This window comes from Mus caroli, unplaced genomic scaffold (assembly GCF_978045245.1).
Source record: "Mus caroli unplaced genomic scaffold, Mus_caroli_1 scaffold_20, whole genome shotgun sequence".
Taxonomy (NCBI): domain Eukaryota; kingdom Metazoa; phylum Chordata; class Mammalia; order Rodentia; family Muridae; genus Mus; species Mus caroli.
This window is the reverse complement of record NW_028227275.1, coordinates 37,349,219-37,366,629: the sequence shown is the minus strand read 5'-3', so window position 1 is coordinate 37,366,629 and position 17,411 is coordinate 37,349,219. Positions and strand designations below refer to the sequence as shown.

At 43.1% G+C, this 17,411-nt stretch overlaps 1 protein-coding gene across 1 annotated transcript in view; it reads left to right on the top strand.

The window, feature by feature from the left end:
• The window catches only part of Ptar1 (protein prenyltransferase alpha subunit repeat containing 1), a 42,014-nt gene that overhangs the window by 6,264 nt on the left and 18,339 nt on the right, over positions 1 to 17,411 (top strand). Inside the window, exons 2-5 of the mRNA XM_021152152.3 lie at positions 703 to 872; positions 9,858 to 9,924; positions 12,516 to 12,620; positions 15,532 to 15,745. Coding sequence (XP_021007811.1) covers positions 703 to 872; positions 9,858 to 9,924; positions 12,516 to 12,620; positions 15,532 to 15,745 — 556 coding nt within the window. The remainder of the gene's footprint in view (positions 1 to 702; positions 873 to 9,857; positions 9,925 to 12,515; positions 12,621 to 15,531; positions 15,746 to 17,411) is intronic.

Below are 17,411 nucleotides of genomic sequence, written 5' to 3'. Positions count from 1 at the left end.
TAAAGGTGTGCACCACCATGCCTGCATCTGTGACTTGTTTTGTCCCAGGCTGACCTTGAACTCAGAGGTCTCCTTGCCTTAGTCTCCTGGGATTAAAGGCATGTACTACCTTGCCTGGGCATAAGCTTTTCCTGGCCATTATGCCTCAAGATCTCTTTGCCAAGATCCAGGTCAAAAACTTGTGTCTTCCAGCCTCAAGATCTTGATCACAGGTGAGCCCTCCAATTCTGGATTGTAGTTCATGCCAGATATAGTCAAGTTGACAACCAGGAATAGCCATTACAGTGAGCAAAACTTGTTTTTAACATTGTGAATTTAAATTTAAAAAAATCTACCACCAAACAGTGTGTCTGGGAGCTGGGATTCTTTTATTCTTGCTAATGTAGCATTTATGTTTTTAGCTCCCGGAGTTCCTTAAAGTGTTACAAGTAGTTATTAGATCTCAAAGAGCAGTCTCCTGAGTGAGTAAACCTGGGGGTTGTTCTTTTCAGTTGGTTGTGCTAATTTTAGGTTATTCATGTTTGTGTGAGACAGGGTCTCACTGTGTAATCCTGGCTGGCCTGTAATACAGTATGCAGATGAGCTTAGTTCCGTTCTTAAGAGAATTAAATATGTGAGGTTTTTAAAATGCTTAGTGGAATTAGAAAAAAGAATTAAAAGGCAGTAATATCTTCAATTCCTTTTTATATCTTCCATATTTAGAGATGAAATTGGCCTGATCCCATGCCCTGAAGCAAGATATAACCGGAGTCCCATTGTCCTGGTTGAGAACAAACTTGGTGTGGAGAGCTGGTGTGTCAAGTTCTTATTACCATATGTCCACAACAAGCTCCTTTTGTACAGAACGAGAAAGCAATGGCTAAACAAAGATGGTGAGTATGCACCGCCCGTCTTCTTCCTCTGGGAGGAGCCCTGGCTTGGGGTTGGCATTCCTGGACTCTAGTTTTGGCTCTCTGTACTGCCTGAGCAGGTGTTTGTCCTCTCTGTCAAGTGAGGAGCTTAGACTTGATCATTAGTGTTCCTGTTTGTAACCACAGTGATTAAAATGGAAGTGTCTCAGGTAGGAGCCAGGCCACCTGCTGTCGCCACAGTGATGTTATATGTGTTAATATACTGAGGTCATTTGTAAGATTTTATATAAGGGTGGAGTCCATTAGTTTAAAAACAAACAAACAAACAAATAAATGGAAGTTTGAGCATCATCAAAGAGTTCTGTAGATCCTGTAACCTGATTTATGACTCCTTAGCCAGCAGAACTTTTTTCAGTAACAATTCAGAGATCGGCCCAGTACTCCCTTGCTGTAATGACCCCCTCTGTGGGCTTTGAGTCCCAGTTGAGATGAGGCCTTCTGAGTCTTATGTGCCAAAAAGAAAGAATGAAAATTAAGAAAGAGAAAATGTTGGCTTTTACTTCTTCCATTGTTCTGTGACAACTCTTTATGTCACCGATCAGTACCACACGTGACCTCTTTTTCCAGAGTTCCCTCAGACCAAGCCTCTGAGTGCACAAATTCTATATGACCACAGGTGTCACTTCCGGGCCGAGTTCATATACAACCGCATCCTCTCTCCTTTTGTAAAGCCCTTCCTCTTCTCTTATACAGCAGCATCTACAGAAGTGCCCAGTGTGCCTGGAGGATGATTGTGAATAAGAACTTGTTTTTTAAACAAGTTTAATTATCAGTTCAGTAGTCATTACAAGGGGACTCCTCTTACCAGCAGCTGCTCTGAGGACTGAGGGTATACAAGATGTGTAGTGCATGTTTCTTTTCTCTAAGAAGTTTTGAGTTGAGAGCCAGACAGCCTCTTTTGGGGGAAAGGTATGTTGCAGATATATCCCGTCTGATTTACTGAATTTTTCTCAGGACTATCCTTAAAAGACTGTCAAAATAGATTTATAGCTCTTTTTCCTTTGTGGACCATGAAGTAGCATTTTTCAATGAGAAGTGGTTTCGACTTTCTCTGTGACGAGTTTCATTTGCTTGATCCTCTGACTCATGTTTCTAAGCCACAAGTGCTGTCTAAACCTGGTGTGGTGGTATCAGAATGACCTGAGTTTAGGCACACACTTCAGACAACCGTAAGGCATCCAGCTTTTGTTAGACCTTCTTTACTCTGTCACCATAGCATGGAGTTCAAAGAGCCATGGGACTCGATAAAGTTATGTTTTGCCAAATGAAGCTGTAGTGTTTTAACCTGGGGTAACTGAGCCAATGCACTAGTGGAGCAGAGTAACTGTCTCATACAGAAGAAACAGTTTTTGAAGATCAAATCTAAGTTGTCTGCTGATAGCGTTAGACTTTGCCCATTCATATGCCTAGGCTTCACCCACCTGTGTCCTGTGGCCATCGAAATCCTCCTTTGCATTTCAGGTTCTTATCTTATAAGCACTGTACTGCAGACTTTGCTATCTTAGTCACAAGATTTCCATCTTGATAGCCCCACAGGACACTATCTGGAGGACATCGGAGGCGGGTTTTGATTTATCTTGGGTCATCTGGAGCAGAGCGAATCATACGGTAACCTAAGGCTTGTGTAGGAAGGGAGCGTTCAGTGCAGTGCCACGGCCCACTTAGGCCATGCTTATGTTGCATTGTTAGTAAAAGAAGTGAACCTCTGCCTTAATGTCTGAAATGCTAACACCAAAGAATTGTGCCACGTTATGAATGAAAATACTTAGAACACAGCTGAATCTTGCTAAAGAAAGATACATTCAAAAGTTTTAAAAAGCATGCCTTTTCTTTGAATCTCCTGCCCTGTTTTGATAAGAAGTACTTTGTATATTAAAAAAGCCAGAGGTAGAGAGCTGATACTTTAATAAGTGTTTCAGTACCTACTTGGTTGGGCCAGAATCCTGCAATAGAGTTATAACTTGGTGACTTTTATCAAGAATAGATTTTTTTTCACTCAAGTTTTTATTTCATTCTCATGAATGATCAAATATCAAAGATATTTGAAAGATCTCTTGTTTAGTTAGGGAGTGGTATTTAAAAGGCCGATATAGTAATAGCTGTGTTTGGTTTGGTGGAAGAATGATATTATAGTTCCGATTGGCCTACCAAAACCAACCACCCAACCAACCAATCAAACAAAAAGAAGACAAGAAAGAATGGACCAGCTATCTAGGGTCTCTGTCACTGGGATGAACATATAACCAAGAGCAGCTGCGGGAGACTAGGTTAGTTCTGCTTCCACTTGACATCACAGTCTATCTTCAAAGGAACTCCCAGCAGGAAGCTGGAGGTGGGAGCTGAAGAAGAGGCCATGGAGGAGTGCTACCTACAGGCTTGCTCCTCACGGCTTGCTCAGCCTACTTTCTTACATACCCAGGACCACCTGCCCAGGGATGGCAGGCACTGCCTACAGTGAACCGGGTCTCCCTACATCAGGTACTAGTTAGCAAAGTTCACTACAGACTTTCCCAAAGGTAAATTATGGAAACATTTTTTTCCAAATGAGATTCCGTCTTCCCAAATGACTCTAGCTTGTGTTAAATTGACATATAATTAGCCAGCACAACAGCATGAATAGCCTCATAAGGGCAGAGCTCTGTCCAAAGCACTCAATCTACTTAAGTGTACCTTCTGTGTTTTCCTTTTCTCCGTCATTTCCTTTTTGGACTAGACCTATATCTCTCAGCTGGGAAAATGCCTCATAGCTGCTTGATCCCATTGCAGACTCTTCTGTAATTTACAGCCTTCATGGCACTGACCAACTCCTTCAAATAACACTTTCTATTTCCCCAGCTCAATTTTTATTTTAAATTTAAAATATAATTCTATCACTTCCTGTTTCCTTTTCCTTCCGTCATCCCCTCCCATGTCCTTCTTTTGAGTTTCTCCATGCCCGCCCTCATCTTTCTCAAACTTAATTGCCTCTTTCTCTGATTTGTATTGTGACATGTACATGTGTGAGTATACTATATCTTTTTACATTATTATGCTCATACCTTATTTTATTATTCTCTCAGAGCCAATGAACAGAGCTAATGAAGTATTGAAATTCTTTAGATGGATTTCTAGGCCTTTAACTAATCTATTCAAAGCCTAATTGCTAATGTTGTCTCCGTTGCATTATTTGGCATTAGAGATTGCAGGTTCTCGGCCCCTAGTCTGATACTTATCTTCAGACCCATTTCATTTTGGCTTATGTTTCAAAAGCTGTCCTTAACTAGTTGTATAAGTATTTAAAATCAGGATAGACATTTGAATTTCGTTCCTTACTTGAAAACACTGGCTGGCCTGAGTGTTTCAGCGTCTACATAGCAATGGTAACCTACTATTTTCTTAACTGAGCAGCGCTTCTGGTGTACTATAATCTCTTCATGCCAGTTAGATTCTGGGAATAGTGCCACTTGCTGCTAACCATTGTTTTGCTGCTGTTTTGACTCCTATTTGACCCACAGTCAGCACTACTGCATCCTGACGTCACCGTGTGCCTCTCGCTTGTGTTGCCATCACCAGCCTGGTTGCTGCATTAGCAGCTGGATTCCCCCTCATCCCTGAGAGCTTTTCTGCCTCCTGCAGGACACAGCCATCTCCGACCTCTAGGGGGTCCTTCACACGGGTGATCTCATAGCTGTCACTCACCATTGTGCATCATCGTGTGCTGTTGAAATACTTTCCCTGCTGGATTGAGGGTCACCAAGAACAAGGATCATTCTCTTACTCGGCACTGTTACGTGCCGGAGTGACCCTTGTTAGATGAGTAGCAAGAAGTCTTAGCCTAGTCCACTGTTGAGGGTCTGTGTACCGTCATAAATAGCTTTCCTTAAGCTGCCCTTTATATGGTCCTTGAATGTATTTTGGAAAGAGATTAACCAGTGTATGATCTTGAATTTACTTAGCTTTAGATGCATAGAAACCATTCTCTGTCAGAGATAGTAGTAAAACCAGGACTAGTACCAGAACAGAGTGCAGCAGACGATGGGTGTGGTCTAACCTCTGACCTCTGGAGCATCCGCTTGTGCTTTTCTTGTCCCAGCTGTAAGTCAGCTGCTTCCCGGGAATGATGTGCCCAGGTTCACTTTCTGCCTGCGCGGCAATGCTAGGTTAGTCACAATGGGATGTGTATAGGAAGCATGTAGTTATTGGCTTTGTTTTGTATTTGTTTGATTTCAAGAGTCTGTAGGACTTTCAGTAGCTCTTGTCTTCTGTGTAAGGCTGTAGAAGAAATGGTCTGTAGCTGGTGAAATTTAAAGCGTAAAATCATTACTGTCAACTGTTGCTTACACACATTTATATTTCGAACCTGGTTCATCCATCCTGTACAGGACAGAGCTTTTGCCAAAAGTATGCTCAAATCTGCTTTGCTGGAAGATAGACTTGCAGTCTGAGGTCAAATCACTTAATCTCCTTCATCCTTTGTCATGGTTGACCCGTTCCTATTTCTTACCTTATATGCCACCCCCACTTGCCTCGGAACTGACCTGAGAATTAGGAAAGATGAGAAGTTCTCGAGGAGAGGTAAACCCTGGTTGTACTTAATTACTAGACACTACTGATGGTTGTCAAGGCTTCTGGTGTTTTTAATCCCAAGATTCTTGGATGTTGTTAGGTATCCCTCTGCACAGCAACCACTGCTAAGCTTGACTCTTTCACTTCCTCCTAGGTGGCCATTCTTAGTAGCTTTTGTGGAACAAAGAGTTTGCAAACTTTGTAATGAAAAGTAACATCCAGAACTCAGTGTTCACTGTATGTCAGGCATTGTCCTTGTTGGCATTTAGTCTAGGCTCCGCCCCACAGTTACCTGGCAACAGCCGGGTGTGCCTGACTCACTATAAAAGGGGCTGCTGGCCCCTCCTCTCTCTCTTGTTCTTGTTCTGTCTTCTTGCTCCTGCTTCCTCCTCTCCCCATTCCGCTTTCACACTCTATCCATGTGTTCATGGCTGGCCCCTTCCCTTCTTCCCTTCCCTTCCCTTCCCTTCCCTTCCCTTCCCTTCCCTTCCCTTCCCTTCCCCCTTCCCTTCCCCCTTCCCTTCCCCCTTCCCTTCCCCCTTCCCTTCCCCCTTCCCTTCCCCCTTCCCTTCCCCCTTCCCTTCCCCCTTCCCTTCCCCCTTCCCTTCCCCCTTCCCTTCCCCCTTCCCTTCCCCCTTCCCTTCCCCCTTCCCTTCCCCCTTCCCTTCCCCCTTCCCTTCCCCCTTCCCTTCCCCCTTCCCTTCCCCCTTCCCTTCCCCCTTCCCTTCCCCCTTCCCTTCCCCCTTCCCTTCCCCCTTCCCTTCCCCCTTCCCTTCCCCCTTCCCTTCCCCCTTCCCTTCCCCCTTCCCTTCCCCCTTCCCTTCCCCCTTCCCTTCCCCCTTCCCTTCCCTCTCTCTGCCTTTCTCTGTCTTACTATCCTCCCCATGCCCTGAATAAACTCTATTCTATACTATACCATCATCCTATGGCTGATCCCTCAGGAGAAAGGGATGCCTCAGCATGGGCCCACAGAGGCCCCCTTTCCCCCACACCTTACCGTAGCAGCACCTGCACCAAACATATGACTTCTCTCTTTATTTGGGTAAAACACAACAGTCCTATCCGTCATGGTTTTAGTCATTTAACACTTCTATGAGGTAGTTCTGTCATGAGCTTCATTTATGAGAAGATAAAGCACAGCGAGGTTAAGTGATTTCTTATGTGTTTGTTTTGCTCATAACCCGCCCTGAGGGGTGCAGCAAGGCTGTGGTCGTAGCAGCGGCAGTCACTAGCAGAGGAAGCACTGCATTTAGGAGCCTGCTTCCAAACCTCTCGCTGAAGCATGGGGACTTTGGTGTTCACTTTATGGTTTCTGGTGACAGCACAGACCATGAACATGGGCCCAGATGAGGCCTTTGGAGGCAGACCACGGACATTGCCAAGGTCTCAGGTGGCAGCACAGGCCACTCAGATCGGTATGGCCCACGGCTGCAGCATGGCTCCCACTGAGTGTGAAGAGCAAGGCTGATACTGAAAGCTCCATGTTCATTATGCTCACTGGCTCTGCCTGTGCTGCAGTGCGGGAGTAGGGAGTAGGAGTTGCATGAAACACACACACACAGAGGTAACTCTTGTGCCTTCGCTGTAATGTAGAAAGAATCCCAGGAACCAAGAGCCAGTGTACTCAGAGTGGAACAGCTTTGGAACAATTTCAGACATCAGAGAAACTCCACAGCTTCCCTATCACATAGATATCTTTCCATGTGCCATAGTGCATGCTGGGACCGGGTACTGATAACTGTTTTTTCAGGCTAAGGTTTTAGCCAGTTTAGGTGTAACATGATTTGCCTCTTTCTGCTGTAGCTGTCTGTAGTCCTTTGGCTTTCCCATATTTTCTGCGGTCCCCAGTGCTTTTACCGTTGCATTCATTCATAGTCCCCATGGGACTAGGAAGAGCTAGTCAGAGCAGAAGCCAGCCCCTCACCCACCTCTACCACTGTGACAAACAAATATGTGATGGAGAGATGGGAAAGATGGAAAACTGAGCAGTGCGTGTGCTCCATCTCCTAATGTTAGCCCCAAAGTAGCAGCCTAAACAGGAAGCAATCAAAGAACTCTTAAACAGTGTGATAGGGGTGCTGACGAGCAGCCCTTCCCAACTGATGGCTTCTGGTAGATGTGGGAGGAAGGACCCAGATCTATTTAAGGGGCTGGCCACTCAGAATGGCCGTGCTCCAGTGGTTAAGTATAGAGATGACACAAAGTAGACTTGTGTTCACTTGCTTGTTCTCTCTCTCTCTCTCTCTTTCTCTCTCTTTCTTCCTTTCTTCCTTCTTTCTTTTCTTTCTTTTTTACTTTTTTACTTTTTATTTTCTTTTATGGGGGAGGTCACAAGGGTAGGGGACAGACATGGAAAGACTAGAAAATGCGTGTGATAAGGGTACATGATATGAAATTTCCAAAGAATCAACAAAAATATTATGTTAAAAAATAGAATTAGACATAGCTTTTTTTGGAAGTCCCCATATGCAGTATATGTCCTTTGTTTGTCCTTCCCAGCAAGAAGATAACCTTATGAAGGATAAAATCAGGTCTTATTAGAATTACACCCATTCCTCAAGTGGTTCTGTTTAATCTTTACTCATTGTTGATACTTAGAATGCTTGTGGACTGAGTTAATAGTGATATAGAACATCATATTAGTTTCCTTGACACTAAACTATTGTCAAAAACTATTAAAAATGAAGAACATGGAGATGATTAGGTTGTATTTATTTGTCCAGCGCGCTTGCATGTAGGAACTTGCAATGAGGCAATGTGGGTCACAAGTCACAGTTCCTGCTTCTCAAGGGTTGAGTGTCCAGAGTGATCAGTAGCCGTAGAATCATAGGTGCCGAACAATTGTAATCATTGACATTATGTGGGACTAATCAGTAGTTAATTGGACCATTTTTAAGTGGTTGCATGAGATGCTTAAGTGTTTGCTCTTATGTGTGAAGTTTATCCTGTACTAAGCACTGAGAACATTTTATTTATCTGTTATAGACAGGCATTTTAATTGCAGTATAAGTGACATGCCAAAAGTGTCAGGGTTATTAACCTTGTCACAAATTGGTCGATGAAAACTCTAAATCTCAGGGCTGGGGGGACGCCTCAGTGCATTAAGAGCACTGGTTGCTCTAACACAGGACCTGGGTTCAATTCCCCGCACCTAAATGGTGGCTCACAACTGTCTGTAACTCCAGTTCCAGGGCTCCCAATAACCTCTACTGGCAGTAGGCACACATGCATACATACATTCATAGGTGAAACATAATATAGACAAAGCATCATATACATAGAATAATCTTTAAGAACTCTGTAAGTTTCATGTTTCTCCCGTAAAGTTAGCAGAAGTAGCTTGGCTCACGGCTGTAGGCTGCAGTGAACTAATGTGACTGATTATAGCTTTAGACTGTGCTGCTCCCAGCAGGGCCACAGAAAGTGTATCAGCGACTTCTAGACTGTATACACTTGGCGTTTAATTGCCCTTACCTACTCTAGCGTTATGTCTCTAGGTTAACAATAGCAATTCTAAAGTGATCTTCAATTTTAGAAACAACAAAATGTCTAGAATTGGCCAATTTCGTTCTTTTACCAGCAGGCTTATGGAGTTTGCTTGTGTCCATGAACATCTTGTTAAGACCATGAAAAATATGAATAGCATGTCCTCGACGAACTGCAAATAGTAAACAAAAAGAGATGTGCAGCTGGAGGTTAACCGTGTAAGAGTAAAACCCAGTAGAGTGTCGTGTTTCTTTAAAGCCATCACATTGATATTTGAAAGTATAATAAATAGGTTAGAATAGGGACAAAAGTCACCTGACTCTCTAGCAGTATAAAATTGTCGCAGTCCATTTAGAGGACAATCTGACACAGCAGGAGACACGTTGATTTGTGTATTGTTTTGCCATTGTGATTCTCTTTCAGGAAATATAATCAAAGAAAATAGACCATTAAAATTTTTTTAAAAAATGATTACTATACTTTTATCATTGCTATGACTATGTAAAACGTGTAGAAGGAAATTTTTGCAGTAGAATGTAAATTAGATTATAGGTGTTTTGTTTTTTTTTCTTTCTCACCTCTCTTTGAAAATTAGTGTTTGAGACATTGGTAGAATTAAAGGCATGGTGGTTTCAAAATCGTTATTTAGTGTAAATTAGATTATTGCCAGCTCTACTAAAAGAGCGAAAGATGAACTAGTCCTTATGGGCATATTGTGAACTTGTTAACTTTTAAAAGAATTATACACATCACAAATAAAAGAAAATCTTGAGGCTAACAGTCTTATAAAGGTCTGTCTGCTTAAAGTTCGTATGGTCAGAGATACAGGTTGTCATGAAAGAGTGATGAGGACCATCAAAGGCGCCGGGCTCCGCCGGGCAGGGCTGTGTGCTTATGCGCATCTCTTTATTTTAGAACTGGCTGATGTCACCTGCACCCTGCTGCTTCTCAACCCAGACTTCACCACTGCATGGAATGTGAGGTAGGTTGTTTTCTTCAGTGGTAAAATGAAGTTTGTCCAGATTTCTGAAGACATAGAACCCTATGAGTTTTAGCTGCTTGAAAAATGAAATATAAACCAATTGCCCATAGCATCCTGTGTTTACTTCTTAGGCAAATTCTTTGTAATATCTCCACGACAGTTCTAATACATGTACTATGCCCCTTGTAACTGTCTATTTTCTATAAGTATATTTTACCTAAAATATAGATTGGTCTGCTGAATTACAATATACTGTTTGATGCCTTCTTGTTTTCTCCCCGTGTTTGGGGATAACAGGCACTTTGTATGAGCGATTGGATCACCAGGCGTGGCCTGATAGTTTAGCTGCACTCAAGTGCCAGGAGAATGCATGGGAAGAACATTTAAGGCCACAGGCCTTCAGCATTCATTTAGCCATCACAATTGTGATACTGTGAGCACTTGAAATATCTGACAGGGCTGGAGAGGTGGCTCAGCAGTTAAGAGCACTGACTGCTCTTCCAGAGGTCCTGAGTTCAAATCCCAGCAACCACATGGTGGCTCACAACCATCTGTAATGGGTTCTGATGCCTTCTTCTGGAGTGACTGAAGACAGTGGCAGTGTACTCACATACATGAAATAAATAAATAAATCTTTGGGGGCTGGAGAGATGGTACAGTGGTTAAGAGCACTGACTTCTCTTCCAGAGGTCTTGAGTTCAACTCCCAGCAACCACATGATGACTCACAACCATCTGTAATGATATTTGATGCCCTCTTCTGGTGTGTCTGAGACAGCTACAGTGTACTTATATAAAATAAGTAAATCTTTAAAAAGAAAAAAAAAATCTGACATTTGGGGATTGGAAGAGAGATGACATTCAATTAATTCAGACAAAAACCATTTTTATTGAAGTTTTGTTTTTCAGCTAAATGACAAAAATATGTACATGGGTTTAAATCAACTGGTATTTCATTAGACTAAAAGAAATTTTCTTAAAAGAAAGCAGAATATGAATGATGAGTAAAAATGAAGTCTGTTGAATGTTGTTCTGAATTTTTATGGACAGAGCCATAAAAATAATAATTCTTTATGATTAGAGATTACTTAAATTGTATTTTACTTAACTTTCTGTTTATTTTAAACAAAAATCACATAATACTGGGTTTTGTATTTATGACTGATTTTTAAGAGTTTAATAACGTCTATTATTGACATTTCTGAGGTGTCTGAATAGGAACAGTGGTTCTGCCACTTTGAGCAAGTTTCTGAGTCTCTCCACACCTCAGGTTTTACATCTGTAAAATAGGATATTTGGTTGGTCCATATGAAACTGTTTTTTAGCCTATCAGAACTAGTTGGATTTCAGTAAAAGAAAATGGGCCTACTGGAGAAATGACTGACTGAAAGACCAAGGCAGGAAGTGTACAGGATGGGCCTGGAGCATCTTAGAGCCAGAATGTACAACAAAATGAACTAGGAAAAATAAAATAAAATACAGTAGGGACTGCTAAAGGGTGGAGGAAGCAGCTGAGAGAACTTCTGGGAGCAAAAGCTAGAAGGATTTGAAGAGAAAAATACATACAGTGGTTCCCTCCTTATCCTAGGAAGATACGTTCCGAGGCCCCTGTACCTTCCAACCTACCACATAACTGCTGACTGTATACAGCATGAACATACTGGGCAATGAATTTGCATCCTGAATCGTGCAGTATGAGATTTCATCAGGTGCTCAGGACCACCTACCATTTAAAATTTAAGGATTATTTCTAAAATTTATCATTTAAAATGATAAATTTTAAACCAAACCGTAGTTGACGCCTGTCTTAGTCAAGTTTTTATTGCTGTAGTAAAACATCATGACCCAAATCAACTCAGAGAGAAAAGGGTTTATCTCAGCTTAGAAGTCTCAGGTCTCACACACACACACACACACACACACACACACACACACACGAGTGAGGGCAGTCAGAGCAGGAGCTCACGGAAGGAACCTGGAGGCAGGAACTGAAGCAGAAGTAGTGGAAGAGCACAGCTTCCTGGCTGCTTCCCATGCTTTCTCAGCCCATTTTCATATATAACTCAGAACCAGGGGTAGGGTACCACAGCCCACAGGAGGCTGGGCCTCCCATATCAATCACTAATCAAGAAAATGCCCCACAGACTTGCCCATAGACCAGTTTAATGCTGACGGCTTTTTCTCACTTGAGATACCTCTTCCCAGATGATCCTAGCTTTTGCCATGTTGACAAAATGAAGCAATAATTTTTAACTTTAATATAGTTCACTCATACCATTCCTGGTTTAGTTTCTCTAGGATGAGACCTAGGGATTTGCAGACAGATGACGCCTATGTGGTGACTTGAGACAGCCCCAAATCCCCCTGCCTCCTGCACTTGAGATCACAGGCTCCTGCCTGCTGCGGCCTGATCTCTATGTAGGTTCTGGGGATCACACTCACACAGGAAGCACTTTGCTCACTGAGCCGTTCCCTCGGCCTCTCTGGTTGGTTGTCTGTTCTTTAATAATTCTTGGTGATTCACCATGAATTTTACTGAAAGCAATAAGGAATGCTTGAATAGAAAAGTGACGGTTTTCTTCTTTGTTACAGGAAAGAGCTCATCCTCTCTGGCACTTTAAGTCCAATTAAGGATCTGCATCTGGGAAAACTGGCCTTAACTAAGTTTCCTAAGAGTCCAGAGACATGGATTCACAGGTGTGGTTGATAGTGTTGTGTTCCTGTTCAGTATTTAAGATCAGAGCTTACGACTATGTGTTTGTTCAGAATTTGAATTCTAAAGTCACATTATATACATTTGATTCTAAGAATTATCACTTGCTACCTGAGTGCCATGGTCCTTCGAGTCTGAGTCTTCATATTCACAAAACATGACCAATACTTATACTTGTCTCATAGAATTCATAGTTCAGTGCTCTTAAAATCCTGCATACAATCTCTGCTACAGTGTCTGGCACATAATAAGTGCTCACTAATGCTGGTTGCTTTCAGCCATCTGTAACTGTTTTGGAGATTGCATTTAGATACTTAACTATAATACATGGGCTTGTGTAAATGAATTATATATTCTAGTTAGTTCGTAAGACACAAAATCCTGGTGTTTTATTTATAAGCTGCAAGCCTAGATTTGGTAGATTCTATGCTGTTCTCACCTGTAGTCAAACCACAGGCCTCTTGCTACTTGCTGTTTGAGTCTAGTCCAGGCTGGTTTGCTCCATCAGCCTGTCCTAAGGGGGCATTTCTCTCAGCCACGTGCTCCTGGTCCATCCCGTCTAATGGAGACCTCCTGCTCTGTCCATCTTCTCTCCCCTTCTCCCCGTGGTCTCTCCCAGGACCCCTCATTTGGTTTCTCAGGCCCTGCCTCTCTCTGCTGCCCAGTCACAGGCTCCAGCCTTCTGTTCACAGCGGCTTTACATTGCAGAGCAAGGTCTACATAACAAAGGCCACTGGATGTGAGGACATGCCCGTCTGGATGCAACCAGATGTTTAGATTTTAGAATTTAGAATTTATATACCCAGCAACAGACCAACTCCCTATAAGCTGTGGTCCTGGTACGCATGGTGGTCTAGTGGTTGAGATGATTATAGGTAAATTTTAAAGAAGCTAAAGGTAACTGATTGATGCTTGGAGTAAGTGAAAAGCTATTAAAAACATACATGCAAAGAGTGTCTTTAGGGTGGGAATCTAAGACAGCCAGTGTACAACTAAAGACTGAAAATTCTGTTATTGGGGAAACATGCTTTTCTGAGGTCTCATGTAACTCCTTTCCCTTCGCTAAACTACACCAGTGTGGCCTGCTGGTCTGGAGGAGTTATTCTCAGTCACCTTGTCCTCCTTACATCTCAAGCATTTCTGTCATGAACACTGTTGGGTTTTTGAGCAGGTTTGAGGCATCGGGGCTAAAACCTTGGGCTAGCATTGTCAGTGGGCTCTTATCAAACCAGTTAGTTGTATTTTCTTCCTTACCAAAATTGGCATGGTATGCCTCAGAGAGTCATATGCTAGTGTTGGGGGAGGGAGGTGAAGGCTTGGCCGGTGCCAGAAGGAAACGATCGAACACACATCTCAGTTATTGGGGAGGAGATCTGTAATTTAAAAGCAAAACTGTTTTGTTGTGAAACTTCATTGTTTAACAATGAAATGAATTTTCTTACTCGTTTTTCTGTACCTACGGGTTTGAAATTTTTCAGTCTGAAAGTATGCTTCCATAAAATTATAAACTGGTTTGAAACCTTTTCTGTTGCTTTTGACTGAAATGTATGCTGATGCAAAATATTCATAGACAAGAGGAAAATCTGTGGCTAAGGACATTGCCAACCTTGATGCTTCAATATATTTTATGTTTTCCACATTTTATGCTGATTTATAGAAATTTTGCTTAATGACAGCTATCAAAACAGAGCCCTTTGTTTGCAAACAAATGCAGGAGAGGCGTGCACACATAGCTGACACATGAGTTAGCTGCCTCCTCCCAGTGCCCTCAGCCTTGTGCCCAGCCTGCCACGCACGTGTGCACGCGCACACAGGCACATATTTCTTGGTCAAGTAGAGTTTGGAAGTTGGCATTTTGGAGCTGATGACTTCTTTTTGACAGATTTTAAGTTTTAGACAAGCTTCCCTTTCCTGTCTGTCATTCTCATGTCTCCCTTCTGACCCACACTGTTTTTGTTTTTGTTTTTTTTTAAGTTTAGAAACAATGTATTTTTATAGAAAAACAAGAGGCTATTGTTCTTACAAAATCAAAACATGAGCATGAAACTTACTTTCTTTTAAATTTATTTTTAATTTATTTTTCACACTCCATATTCCATTCCCTGCCCCTCCCCCATCCACCCTCCAACTGCTCCACATCCCACACCTCCTCCCTACCCCACCCCATCTCCACATGGATGCCTCCACCCCACACCCCACCTGACCTCGAAACTCCCTGGGGCCTCCAGTCTCTTGAGGGTTAGGTACTTCATCTCTGAATGAACACAAACCCGGAAGTCCTCTACTGTATGTGTGTTGGGGGCTTCATATCAGCTGGTGTATGCTGTCTGTTTCGGGATCCAGATTAATTAAGACTGCTGGTCCTCCTGCAGGATCACCCTTCTCCTCAGCTTCTTTCAGCCTTTCCCTAATTCAACAACAAGGGTCAGCTGCTTCTTTCTATTGGTTGGTTGCAAATATCTGCATCTGACTCTTTCAGCTGCTTGTTGGGTTATTCAGAGGACAGTCATGATAGATCCCTTTTTGTGGAGGCATACCCCATAGCCTCAGTAATGGTGTCAGGCCTTGGGACCTCCCCTTGAGCTGGATTCCACTTTGGGCCTGTCGCTAGACCTTCTCTTCCTCAGGCTCCTCTCCATTTCCATCCCTGTAATTCTTTCAGACAGGAATAATTATGGGTCAGAGATGTGACTGTGAATGGCAGCCCCATCCCTCACACACTGTTAAGTTGACTTACACTCCATAGCACAGTAGCAGCAGCCCCTTGATAGCCCCATAGCTGAGCTTATAGATTGTTTGTCTTACCTGCACATTGAAACTAGAATCAAGGGAAATGATTGTTTTCCTCTCTCACCCATGTTCTTCCCTCTTCTTTCCCCTGTGCTATATTAATAGGCGCTGGGTGCTGCAGCAGTTAAGTCAGGAAACGTCCCTGCCCTCCTCTGTGGCCAAAGGAAGCTTAGGTGCAGTTCCTGCAGAGAGGACACAGCGGATAATACAGGAAGAGATGGAAGTCTGCAGTGAAGCAGCAGGGAGATACCCCAGCAACTACAATGCCTGGTCCCATCGCATCTGGGTTTTACAGAGCGTGGCCAAGCTGGATCTGAAGGTAGAACTGTTATTCATTCTCCATAGGCAATGCTGCCCATCCACCCTTTAAGTCTCGGTAGTAATTTACCCCTCAAAGTAATGTTCCAGCAGCCCCAGAGGGTCAAGGCGGTTGTGGTTTCCAGAGAAATCCTCATAATTACAGAAGGGTTGGCATCTCCCACTGGTACAGCTTGAGACACTGGTGAAGGAAATATGTTGGTAGACTAAAGGCATAAAGAACCCAACGTAAGGGGTCAATACAACTCACTAAGATTATTAAATTACTGAGAATTGAAATTATATCATGGTGTTCTCTGGACACCTGTCAAGGAGCTGAAATAGTAGAGTCATATTCATATCCTTTGCTCTCAGAAAGGAAAGGAGAGAGCAGGGACAGACTTGGAAAGAAGCCTATCGGTCACGTGGGTGGCCAAGGCCTCTGCAGTCCTGTGGTGTCAGGATCAGGGGGCATCTCCGCATATAGGTGCTCTCCAGAGGACCAGTGTAGCTCTCACCTCTCACAGCATTGTTTCTTCCCTTTAGAGATGGGGAGATGGAAGTCTCTGGAGTATTTTGAGGCTTAGACTTAGCTATACTTGGGTCATCTAGAACATTTAGTACTCATCAGTCAGAATGAGAGCCCCTTTGTTCCCTTTTCTGTTACAGAGGCATCTCCATTTTTCGTTTGTTGTTTATGGTATTAGGATTCCATAACAATATACGGTTCTTTTCTAACAGCCTCCCGGGGTTGGGGCAGTTGAAAGAGGTGCAGTTGAAGGTCGGTGCGCTCCAAGAGAGCTGCCTGTAGTTGTGGTTCACTAGCTCTGGTCTCTCTTCCAAGTTCCCTTTTCCTCATCTCCTAGTCTTTCAGGGTAAATATAGTTTTTACTTCCAAGAGAATTTAAGCCAACAGAGGGGAGTAGACCTCTCCATCTCTGTTCATGGCTGTGAGTTTCAGGAGGGAGCTACCCAAAGGAGCAGACAGAGCAGACACTCTTAGCATTGCATCAGCCTGGCTCATATTGTAGGGACAAGGAAAGTAATCCTTTGAGATTTAATTTTAAAATGAAGACTACTGTCTATCTTGATGTTAGTGTGAGGATTGCTTGAGCTAGTATGCCGAATATTCTGGGTTTCTTTCACACAGGTTTCTTTCTCACACAGGTCCTCCTACCAATAAAAAGATTAGGTGAGATGAGCTGCAGCGGGCTTCCCCGGCTTAGTGCAGGTTATCATTCCCAGCTGCTGGCACTAGACTGGTACTGTCTACCAGATGAACTCTACTGGAGAGAGCCACCCGACAGTTAGAAAGTAGCATAACTCTTGGAGAGTCTGGGGAGCTCTGAGTCCAGTTGGAAACAGCAGAAATGGTTCACTAGAAACAGCAGCTTCGTGGGAGTAGAGATGCACAGGTCACGTGGTTAATGTCAGGGATACTGATTACTGCAGTTCTTTATTTCTGCTCTATAGCATGATAGTGGGGTTGGGCCTGGGGGGGTGAATTGGGACTGAAAGGTCAGTGTGATAAAATGTGACAGGAGACTTGCCTGCTAGTCCTGGACCCTTTCAGGGCCCATTCTCATAACATCAGAAGCAATGCACCAAGGAGAAATTCTTGCTCATTTGAGACCATCTTATGGTAAATACATAGCTCACTGATGAGATTTTGTCCCAGCTCCCTGGAT